Source organism: Meleagris gallopavo, chromosome 16, assembly GCF_000146605.3.
Source record: "Meleagris gallopavo isolate NT-WF06-2002-E0010 breed Aviagen turkey brand Nicholas breeding stock chromosome 16, Turkey_5.1, whole genome shotgun sequence".
NCBI classification, from domain to species: Eukaryota; Metazoa; Chordata; class Aves; order Galliformes; family Phasianidae; genus Meleagris; species Meleagris gallopavo.
The window spans coordinates 5925476-5937372 of NC_015026.2; the positions used below are offsets into that span (position 1 = coordinate 5925476).

An 11897-nucleotide genomic window follows, 5' to 3' on the forward strand; every position below is an offset into this window, starting at 1 on the left:
GCGGGCATGAAACTGAGCAATTTTGGTCTCTGTATTTCTGCTAATGAGAATTTTAAAATGTGCTGTGGGTCAAATAGGATTATTGATGTGAGAGCAGGTGGGTGGCTGCTCAGTTAGCAGCCTTTCCTGGCTGCCAGGAGGGAGACTGCCAGGCACAAGGTCCTGGCATGTGTCAAACTTTCACTCTTGAGTCTGGGCACGCTGAGGGCACAGCTCTCCTCCTCCCCCAGCAGCAGCAGAATAACTGATCCTTTGTGTTACAGCTTGATCTCACATATCCTACTGCCAGTGCTTCTAACTGGCCCGATCCTGACATTTTAGATGGGAATTAATATAACGTGTACTTTATTTTCCTTGGGGTTATGCACCATTAAATAGGTGTTTTACCTCTGAATAGATCCATGCGATTGCAGGGAACATCAAGCATTTTTTGTACTCTTCTTGGTGATAGAGGATTTCACTTAAAATTTAATATGAAACCATTCTGTGCGATAGCAGAAAATGCGTTATTTAGCACAAAAAAAAGGCTGTGGCCTGATATTTTTTTTCAGCCACGGTGCTCATGATGGAAATGACAACTTTCTAAAAAGAAAACTGAGAAATAGGTCGGAAGATTTAAAAAATACCCATTTGCTCCTCTGGTAAGCTTTAAATTTGCCAAAGGATTTTAAAAAGAAAACAACCAATGAAAAAACATATGAGTTTCATGGAGCAGACTGAAAGTGAGCCCATAGCTGATGTTCTCTCCCAGCATCCACCAAGAAACTAGCAGGAACCACTCTGTGACTTCTGCTGTGAGAGCCTGAGGTCATGGTTCAGTGTAAAGTAGCTTCCAAATTATACAACACAGTAACTGTAGAATTAAACAGCTTTTTTCTTCCTCCTACTGCATTGCAGCAGGCTGCTGGTTTGTGTAGAGTTTTTAATGCGTACTTGGGTCCCTGTCATTTGATGCTGTCTTCAAAATAGAAGTGTTAGATGATTGATCAGAGTGAAAAATAGTAAGAAATGAAAATGGACAACTTACTGCTTGAATAGGACCTGCTAAAATCACTCCTAATAGTTGAGTCACAAAAAAACATCAGTTTTAGCTAATTAAGTTCTGTTAAATGCTACATACAGAGGTATGCTTCATTGTATTTTACTATTTAGATTTTTTACAAAATTTTGTCTTGTGTTGGAAGGAAAACAGTTTGTAAACTTGGCTTATGTAAAACAAAAGAGAATCAGCAGTGTGAAGTAGCAGGACTAGTTGAGGCTCGTGTACCTGTAACTGATTGCTGTAATTTGTGTACATGTTGGTCTCGTGATGTGTCTTCCAGTTTGGATTGAATGTCATAACTGTGGTATCCTCCATGCAGAATTTAGACTATGCTTTTCTTTTGACAAGAAAGTGGGGGGAAGCCTGTGGGTATATATAAGGGCAGGGAGATCACTCACTAATCATGGTCATGGGCAAAACATTCTTAGTAAAGGAGACTAATATAGTGTACCACCAATTGCTAATGGGCTGAAGTGAATTAAAACCACCTCCCTGTCCATCCCATCCCACCTCCTCCCCCGAGCAGTACAGAGGAATGGAAGTCAGTCTGTAACACTTCTTGTGCTGCTTCTCCATGGTCACTCAGGCCCTGCTCTGCGTGGGTCCTTCTCCCCTTCCAATGGATGCTGTCCTTCCTAAGCTGATCCCGTGCGCTTCTAGAACTGCCCCAGTATGGGTCTGTACCATGGGGGGCCCATCTTTCAGAAGCTGCTCCAACAGTTTCCCATGGGCGGCAGTTCCTCCAGACATCCTGCTTCGTCCTGGGCTCCTCCATCACTGTACGTGGAGATCTGCTCAGTGCAATGCCCACGGGCTGTATGGGGACAGCCTGCTCCACTGTAGGCCTCTCCTGTGCAGCAGGGAGCTTCTGCTTCATGCCTGGAGTATCTCTTGTCCTCCTGCTCTGACTCTGGGGGCCGCAGGGCTGCTTCTCTCACTGCTTTCAGCCAGCTGCTGGTCCACAGTAGATTTCCCTTTCTTAAATCTGCTCTTTCAGAGGCACAACCAGCTTCTGTTGTGGCTGGGCTCTGGACAGTGGTGTGTCTCCAGACAAGAGTTGATCGCAGCTGGCTCTTATCTGCCTTGCAGCAGCTTCTGGGCTTTTCTCACACAGGCCACACCTTCAGCTTCCCAGCTGCCAGAACCTTGTAAACTCAAACAAACGGACTCTCAAATACAAATCAAGAAATCCTTCAGAGCATCTCAGTTCAGACTTGGAAGTCTGTTTCAGGTATGGTCTCCTGACAGTCCCCAGTCTGGAGGTGGGCAATGTAGTCTGCCTTAGGAGAAGCCCTCAGCTTGTCTTGGTGAATCTGTATTTGATGTGCACATTTGGTCCTCAGCAGAAAGTATTTGACGTATAGGTCTTTTCCTGTTTGTGCTGCTACACTGTAAGAGAGTTGCTTCTCCAGAACCAGAAGGGGAAGATACTGCTGTGTGTTTCTACCTGCATGATTTCCTCATCTTTTGTTACCCGAAGTGTGTGTTGAATTGGAGGAGTTCTGCGCCTCACCTGTGTATAGACAGCTCAAATATGCTATACCATGCAAAAGAGTATAGTGTATTCAAGCTAAGCAAGCTCCCATTGGATATTCACAGCCTCTGGAACAAGTCTTGGAAGAGTGTAAAGAATTTACATTGAAGTTGTTGTAGCTATTAAGTTCTAGCAGTATTCTTAGCCCAGTCTGCTTAGTCATCCCAACTTTGTGTTCTTAATCCTGAGATATCATTGCATCTCACCCTCTTGTCTGTCAGGCAGAAACACTTCAATTGCAAATATAAATGTCCAGTGAACTGAAGACTGGAGGATATTTAAAAATATAAATATCCAACATGCATGGAAGTTATGTGTACACCACGTCTTCCTTTTGCTTAGCCAAATGGCAGTGATGTCTGCGCTCGCTGCTCTGTCCTTTCCAGAAGATGTCTGGTAGATGTCTCGATACAACAGGCATTTGAAAACACAAGAAAAGAAAGTAGTTGCTTTTTTAAAGGGCGTATAGATCTTAAAAATAACAACAACAATATTAAAAAATAAATAATATGTCAAGTGTCTTTTTTGTTGTTGTAAAGCTGATCAATGTTCTTGTGTAATCTTATTAAGTGTGTTAATTTGTGAGTTGTGAACTGTTCTTGTAGAGTCACGAGACTTTTTTTCTTGCCTATTAAGCTGAGCAGACAGGATTTAGGAAGCTGAAAAACGGTTTGTGTGGTGGCTAAAAGTAAGGATGACTCAGCTGAAATTTCTAATGATGGTTTGCAGCTGGGGGACTTCATAAGCCTGTGACTCAGCCACAGCCTTTACAGCTGCAGCCCTTGCACGAATGGCTTATGTGACCACAAACTAAAATATAGTTGGGTGTTTTTATGTTGTACCAGTGTTAATTTCTGAGAACTGATTGTATTTAGGTTGGAGATGGTTCTTTTTTTTTTTTTTCTTTTAACTGAAAGGAGTGATAAGAAATGAAAAGATTGCAGGGGAAAAATAACAGCTATGTATACTGTCTGTTGTATCCAGCCAAGAAAGGAGTCCTAGATTCTGATAGAAATAGGAGGAAGATAGTGAAGGAAAATATTTTTGTTTCAGTGTTTTCAAAATATGTTCATGGAGGGGGGAAAAAAAGGGTAGAAAATATCACCTACATAAAAAGTGGTTGCAGTTAAGGGGAAACCTACTTGAAAATTTTGCATTTTACATCTTCTTTTTCTCTTTAGTTCTGTTTTCCTCTATTTTTAATTGTGTTTAACCAGTTAGGGACAAATAAAGATGATTGTGGTGATTCTGAGCAGTGGGATGTTTTCAGCTTTGACGTTGGAACGGAGTGGCAGGCACCGCAGTTCCTTTTGGCTCTGTTTCCTCATCTGTAAAATGTAGATAGTAGCATTTGTTTTTGTGACGTGCTCAGGCTTTTACAGATGAAAGAGATTACTGCCGTTAAGTCCCAGCAATGGTGCTGGTGCTTGGTGCAGTTGGAGGTATGCAGCGGTCGGAAAAAATGCTGAGGAGGACACTTTTGTTAAGGAGCCTTTGGACACGTGCCTACTTGTCTTGGATGTGCTGCTTTCAAACAGGGGTCTGTAAGGTGTGCTTTGCCTGGTGAATTCTGCACTATTGGAAGATGCCAATATTAAATACAGTGTCAAAGATAGATTTACTGCCATCATAAATAGCCCTTGTATCAATAATGGGAACGGTGGTCACATTTTCATTACTGTAAGCTAGTTTTGTTTTGATCATATGGAGGTATTTCTTGTTTTCAAAAATCATGTTGAGAGAAGTAGGAAAGTGGTGAATTATACTGACGTACATCTTGTTGTTGCTGGATGGTAAATATACTCCGAAGGTGAGCCTGCTGCTTCTTTCTACATGCTGTTCTTATGAATCACCAGAAACTCACAAGTGAATTTGCTGCATACAACTTTGAATTTGTGATCCTGTTCTACAAATAGTGATGTTATCTCATTCTATTTGCTCCTACTCTGTGCCAGATAATACTTCCACAACTACATTTGGTTATTTGTGCATAATGGTTACAGTGGGAGATGGCTAGCATTGTCACCTTATTTTTCTGCAATCATAATGTGGAAATCCTGGTAAATGTTGTTAAAGATCCCAATTATTACATTTGAGTGTGTTGTCTGTTATGGTAGCTTTGTATAGCCAACAAAAATGAAACTAATGTTATCTTGTAAAGATTTTAGTTTTCTGAGCTGTGAGAGGTCCAGTAAAATTGGATGCGTCTCAGTACGGAGCTAGTCTATTACAAGTATGAATAAGCATGCAATAAGTTACAGAATAAGACAGCTATATTTTTTCTTTTTTTCTCGTCTTTTTTTAATAATGGAGTTCTGTGATTGCTTTTTCTTTACTGTTTTTTTTCTTTTTTTTTTTTTTTCCTCCCCAGGATTGGAATCTGACATGGCACACAGAAAATCCAGACTTCACCCAGTGCTTTCAGAACACAATCTTGGTCTGGGTCCCTTGTATTTACTTGTGGGTCTGCTTCCCAGTGTACTTTCTATATCTTCGTTGTCATGACAGAGGTTACATCCAAATGTCAATCCTCAACAAAGCCAAAACGGTATGTGCTCCTTAAAATCATTACTTATTAGGCTGGATGGGTTGAATCAAATGACCTCCAGAGGTCCCTTCCAACCTTAACCATTCTGTGATTCTGATTCTCTTGATTCAGTTTTGTTATTTATTTTTAGATGTAGCACAACTGTTTTTGTTGAACATCAGTCTCTGCCTGTGTGTGCAATTCAACTGTAATTTACTTCTACGTATGCTTGATTTCCAAGTGTTGTGTTTTTCTGTTGCTTTCTGAAACTGATGTGTCAAAAAAGCTGTTTAAATAATTTGTAAGGCCAGTTAGAGCAGACTACTTCGAGGCAACTCAAATATATGGTACTGAAAGTTAATGAACTCCTTTCTTGTTAGAGGGATTCAGTAGGTAAAACCAAATTATTCTTTCATGCATGTTGTTGCTTAGAAGGATTGTCCAAAGAAGGTGATCTCATTGTGGCTCCTCTTCCATTAGCCCATTGCATGTAGTGTTCATGTTGTGCTGCCTGATCTATGTGAACTCGTGTATAAAACACACTTTTATATTGCAGGCTTTGGGCTTAATACTGTGGATAGTCTGCTGGGCAGACCTTTTCTACTCTTTCTGGGAAAGAAGTCAAAATATTTTTCGAGCTCCGTTTTTTCTCATTAGCCCTACTATACTGGGTATAACTATGGTAAGTTCTCCTTTTACATCCTTTGGTGGCACAAAGCCTTAAGCAGTAACATGCATCTTACTCTTATGTAATGTTTTAACTCTTTAAGTTACAGTTATATATATATACAGGCTTAATTGACGGCTTAATTGTGAAGTGTTGAACCTGAAGTGTGTGCTTTCTTCTGAGGGGGGGAAAAAACCAACAAAACAAAACCAAAAACTATCCTAGCTTTGTTCGGTGTGCTACCTGTCAAGATGCAAGCCAATGCTAGTTATCCTGCTTTATTTTAGTAGGCTTGAGCTATTCTTCATTTAATAACTTGATTCAGGTGTAGGGTGAAAGAATCAAGATGTGAGGAAATCTAGATAACAAATTTCAATGAACTTCAAAAAAGATTGTTAAAGATTGTTAACTTTGTGTGGCATTTAGTGCCTGTTAGGTTTGATGGTGTGTTCCAAAGCCTTAAAATGCCACGCAAGGCACACAGGTGTCATCTTCAGCCTCTTTCTATCCTTGCTAAGTATTGTCTGCTTTTACTGCAGTATCTCTACAATGTCAGTTTCAAGGGAAATGCTCTGCTATTTGTTTATTAGCACTTGTCTTAAATTTATCACAGGCATAGAATGGTAGTGATTACACCTGGTAATTCTGAGAAGAGAACAATAAAAAGCTGGAAGAAATTGGACATGAAATATTAAATAAACACAGTCTAGCATTCTACTTTGCATATATGTGTAATGTGTTGTTTTAAAACCTCTCTTACAAATATGTGTATCTTGTTTGTCAACAGTTGCTTGCCACATTTTTGATACAACACGAAAGAATGAAAGGAGTACAGTCTTCAGGCGTGATGATGATTTTCTGGCTCATCTCATTGCTATGTGCCACAGTAATTTTTAGATCCAAAATTATGCTTGCCTTAAATACAGTAAGTGATTGCTAGCCTCATTCAGTTGAAAATAATCTTGAAAACTGCAGTAGTAAAGTAGTTGCTTGCTAATTGTGCCAGTCAAGTAGTTAATGATCCATTCAGTGTGCTTTTGTTCCTCGGGTTATGAAAATAAAACAAGCAAGACTTAATGGCCTTGTTTTTCAGGTTTTGAAATGTTAGAGAAATTCATTGTGATCTTACTACAGTGACAGCTGCCAAGAAAATTCTGCTAGCTGCTCCAGAAAGGGGTCCTCTCTGCTTGAATGCAATAAGTGTGTGTAATGCTTGATTTGAAAGTGCTGAGAATTTACATCTTCCTGTTGATTATACAGTAGATTTCCTGAAACAGTTTGGTTGTAATGTGCTCTCATGGCTGCGGAGACAAAATGAAATTGTTCAAGTGAAACAGTCAGTCTGCTTCGTAGTAAAGCAACTTCAAATGGCAGATGAATTACGGAGCTGCCTGCAAACAGCATTATCATTTCTTTCTTGAAACCCTTACGGCATATTTTGAGGATTTCGAGAACTTTCAGCTAATTTTTGTCTAGTTTTTGTGAGTGGGTTTTGTCTTTGTGTATGTATGTGTTCCTCCCTCCTTATACTTTGTTTTCTCAGGAGTGTACTCTATCAGTCCCATCACAAATTGTGATGTAAATAGTGCTGCTCTGATTATTATTGTTGTTATTAATCATTATTTGATTTATGCTTACCATTTTTCTTTGGAAACTCCACTCTATCCAATGCATAAGTGCCTTACTCTTCTGCAGAATACTTTGATGTCAAATTGGGGCATGTCGTGTTGATACAACACAAGTGTTAAGGAGCACTTCTCTACAGAAGTTTATACTGGTGTATTTATGGCACTGACTGAGTGAAAACAGAAAGCTTGTGAGATTTCTATATATGATAACCTTCATCTTCTCTGTTTTTACCTTCCCTTTACCAAAACAGATAAGAAGTTGACTTTCATTTGCAGGGGTGGGTTGCTAGTATAACATTTATGTAGTTAGCAGAGTTTACTGTAATGATCTGTTTTATGTTGAAATGTTGTTTTAAGGAAATCCCTCAGTAATTTTAATTACAAAATTACCTTCCTTTGTAGGACACTGAAGTGGATGCGTTTCGTTACGTCACTTTCTGCACCTACTTCATCCTGTTACTTGTACAGCTCATACTGTCTTGTTTCCCAGAAAAACCACCTTTATTTTCTGAGGCAGTAAATGATCCTGTAAGTGTTAAGTCTATGCTGACTATTCTAAGTGAAATTGTAAATGATGCTGTTTGTTGCCACTGGAGGCAATGCAGTCTGCATATATATGCCTGGAGAAAGGAGTGTACTATTGAGTCTTTGGATCTGCTTCATCTTTGACTTCTTTTCATCTCAATCAGGGGTAAAAAGTAATTGACTGGATTTATTATCGAAATATTAAAGCCTTCTTTGCTTTGATCATGATTACAGTAATTACAAGGTGCTTTGAAAACAGTTACTTGTTTTTGTTTTCTGAGTACTTCTAGGAGTGTCTCTAGGAAAGAAGGCAGACTTTCAATTTTAACTTTTGATAAGTGTTGTGTTTGTTCAATATTATGATAGAAGGAAAGAAAAAGCAAATTATTACTCATTCTTAATTTGTTTCTTCTCCTGCCAAACTTTTCTGCAATGAACTATTTTCAATAGTCTTGAATAAAATCTTACCACTAATGTACTCAAGCCAAAAGATAACACTGAAATTTAGAATGTGTAGGTGCTGATGTCTGTAGAAAGCAAACAACGTGTTTTGTGTTTCACTTTAGCTTTATTTTTACATTGTGTTACTCCAGACTTCTTACTGCTTGTTGTATTGATTCTATTCTGTATTGGATGTCAGTAAGATTAGCAGTGCTTCTGTGTTTTCAACTACTATTTTTGATAGAAAGAAGTAGTTACAACATGGTATAATACAAACGTTTTAATATTTTAAAGTTTTGCTTTATGCAAAAGCAGTCCAGTATTTGATGATATAAGATGTAGTTGACTCTTGAACTTAGTTTCCATTGAAAAGTAGACTGAAAAATCCCAAGGAAATGATGTACTGTAAGATATTCTGTAAAGTTCAGAATATTTTGACTTTTTTTCTGAAATAGAAAATATTCTCTGAATTTGCTGAAATAGAAGTTTATCTGACAGGAACATGGAAGTAGCTGAAGGCTGAAAGTATCTCTTTTCCTTTGACTTCTTAACTTGTCTGAGTTACAATAAATATTTTTTTGAGTTACTATAAATTTAGATTTACAAAGGTACTACAAAATATTTACTTACTTGTAGGGTGTTAGATTTGCTTGGAGTCATTTTGTTGCAAATACATAAGTACTATAGAAATATTGAATTCTTGTCTATTTTCAAGGATAATTAGCTGTCTTGTACTATCACTTTTCCCTACAAGATTGAAAAAAAAATTGTCATGTGAGGAGGAGAGGAAATGCAGAAGTCTGTTTTGTACAGCCTGATTGCAGTGCACTTCAATATAGAGCTTAATGGAGAAACCAAACTGTACAAACATGAGTTGAAAAATGCAAATCTTGGGGAAAAACTTGGCTCTCCTGTTTTAATTGTGGTTTTGTAGTGATGCTTGGTGAGTTCTGTAGATGGATATACAATAGTTGCTCCAATTATTGTTGATTAAAACCATAGTGGATTGTGTGCCAAGGGAATGGCTGTTTTTAGCATCGTGTAGGCAGTGTTCAGGGTAGTGAAGAAGGGTCTCCACTGGAATTTGTGTAGTAAATCACTTTGTGCCTTTTGGGATTCTTCTGGATTCTCTATTATTTTAATCCAATCAGATTAAGAGAGGATATTAACCAGAAGAGTTTAAAAAGACAGCCATTGATCTGGGTCTAGGACATGAGCTGGCTGTGTGCATTTGTAGTCTGGATATATTGTTTCCCATATGTGTTGGTGAATAAGATGCAGGGCTTTTGGGGTTTGTTTTGGGATGTTTGATTACTCTTTGTTTTGCTTTTCAGTTATTACTTGTGTGTTTGTTTTGATGGAGTCTTAGCCCTTATGTACCAGAACAGTGCAGTTGAGCTCTTCTTTAATGACACTAACTGTAACCAAATAACACACTTGTGCTTTCATGATAACATTCCTTGCATTAATATAGATAAGCTTATGCTGTTTTATAACATTCCATCAACTATTTATGACTTATTGATAGAGTGTTATTCTATTTTTGTGAAATCCACAAAGCTGGACTTTGCTGTTTTTTTTCTTGTTTGTTTGTTTTAAACAAGTTCTAAACAGCATAAATGACAAATTTAATATTTTTGGAAGGAAAGCAATAATTCAGAAGCATCTTTTCTGGTTGATTTGTTTCTGATTTCTCTGTATCAGTTATGTTTATATGTGGATTGATTTCTTTTTCTCTCCTTTAGAAACCGTGTCCAGAGTTCAGTGCATCTTTCCTGTCAAGAATCACCTTCTGGTGGATCACTGGGTAAGTCCAACATAGTACACAAAGCATCAGTTAGAGTTATATGATATCTTAGAATCCTGCTTTCTCAGTTAATTTAACAATAATCATGTAATGCTTATTTTGGCTATTTTGTCTGGCTGTTTTGTGAACAGATTAAATTGGTATGTTTTTCAAATTTTTTTCTTCCAAACCATGCTGTAGAATCCCTTGTTACTTTTCGCATCTTTTGCAAGGTTCAGTTCCATCTGTGCCTTCGCTTTCCTGATCTCAGTTTTACATGTCAGAGCTGCATCTCAGGCCACACTTTCTTGATTCCACTGCCTGTGCATTTCTTTCTTTTCCCTCAGTTTGACCATCAGGTCCTTGCTTAGCCATGATGGCCTCCTGCCTCCCTTGCTTGATTTCATGTACTGGGAGGTGGAGAGCTCTTGTGCTCTCAGAAGGACATCCTTAAGGAGATGCCAACACTCCTCCATTCCTTTGTCCCTAAGGATAGTTTTCCAGGGGATCTTATCCAGTAATTTCTTAAACATCAGGAAGTTTGATCTCCTGAAGTTCAGGGTTCTACCAGGCCCATGTTTCTCTAATATTCTCAACTATATAGTGTTAATTCTTTCTCATGCAGATTGATGATTCAGGGTTATCGGAGACCTCTGGAAGCTAAGGATTTGTGGTCATTAAACAAAGAGGACAAATCTGAGGAGGTAGTGCCAGGTTTGGCAAGAAACTGGGCAAAAGAATGGGCAAAGACCAAGAGGTAAGTTAATTATCCTATTACTGATAAAGTTTTCATTAAGAAATGAAAACTAATTGGTTGAGAACCACTTTGTTAAAATATTTATGGATTCTCTGTGCATTTCTAAAATGCTAAGAAGGAGGAAGTAACTGTGTGGTTGTATCTGCTGGAGAATACTAGGGAAGGTAAAGCATACTGGTGCTCAGATCTGACCAGCATGGTTATGTATTGCTGTAGTTGGGAGACCATCCAGGGTCTAGGATAGATGAGTGTTACGGAGGATATGATAGTTCCTCTGAGATGTAAGGGTTGAAAAACTAAAGTTACTTGGCACTTGCTTGGAAGTGTTTGTCGTGTATTATTAAATCTGCTTCTGTAAGGCTCAAAGTGACAACTCCGTATTTGTCCTTTAATGCATACAAGATAGGAAACAAATTGGATTGTGTTTCTTTTTCAAGAGGAGTTGCACCAAGTTTTGCATGAGACCTTCATGTTCTAAAGCTGATTACTGTAATTTTTAATGTATAAGAGTTTTTAATCCCCCTGGGAGGGAGTGTTTTCTCACAAACTTCAGCCATGTAAATAGGAGCTTGAGCTCCCTCTATAGTTAGTGAAGCCTCAGGAATTCAAGGTGTAAAGTGAGCAGCTTCTTTCTTTCCTTTGACCGTATAGGGAGCTTGAGCACCTAAACAAGATGTCTAAAATTAGAAAGACTGCATGCTTGCAGTTTCCATTCTACTTTCATCGTCTCTTACTTCATCAAATAGAAGTACCTTTTCATTGAAGGAAGAATACTTGCTTGTTTCCACAGTGTACTTTTACATATAGCTTGTCCTCAGAAGTTCGGAAGTACGTAGTTTGACATAAGCCAGATGTGTAGAATGGATGTATTCAGCTCGTTGGGGATGACTTGGCATAAATCTGACTGCCGACTTTTTAACTCCTGTGGTACAATGAGGCCTTGATTTTAATGAAAGTTCAGTATACTGAATCCTAGAATAACATCACTTT

The 11897-nt window shown here is 38.4% G+C and overlaps 1 protein-coding gene across 1 annotated transcript; it reads left to right on the plus strand.

The window, feature by feature from the left end:
- Window positions 1-1076: 1076 nt before the first annotated feature.
- On the plus strand, window positions 1077-10934 carry LOC104913390 (multidrug resistance-associated protein 1-like). The gene is made up of 7 exons (XM_010719477.3): window positions 1077-2273; window positions 4948-5124; window positions 5660-5785; window positions 6558-6695; window positions 7801-7926; window positions 10110-10171; window positions 10776-10934. Exons 1-7 carry the CDS (start codon window positions 1617-1619, stop codon window positions 10909-10911), a joined length of 1422 nt encoding a protein of 473 aa, XP_010717779.1. The 5' UTR covers window positions 1077-1616; the 3' UTR covers window positions 10912-10934.
- The last annotated feature ends 963 nt before the right edge of the window (window positions 10935-11897 follow it).

Coding starts and splice junctions, on each gene's coding strand:
- LOC104913390 (XM_010719477.3), top strand. CDS start 1,617: ATGGTCACTCAGGCCCTGCTCTGCGTGGGTCCTTCTCCCCTTCCAATG. Junction 5,125..5,659: donor TCCTCAACAAAGCCAAAACG/GTATGTGCTCCT, acceptor TTTATATTGCAG/GCTTTGGGCTTAATACTGTG. Junction 7,927..10,109: donor CTGAGGCAGTAAATGATCCT/GTAAGTGTTAAG, acceptor TCTCTCCTTTAG/AAACCGTGTCCAGAGTTCAG.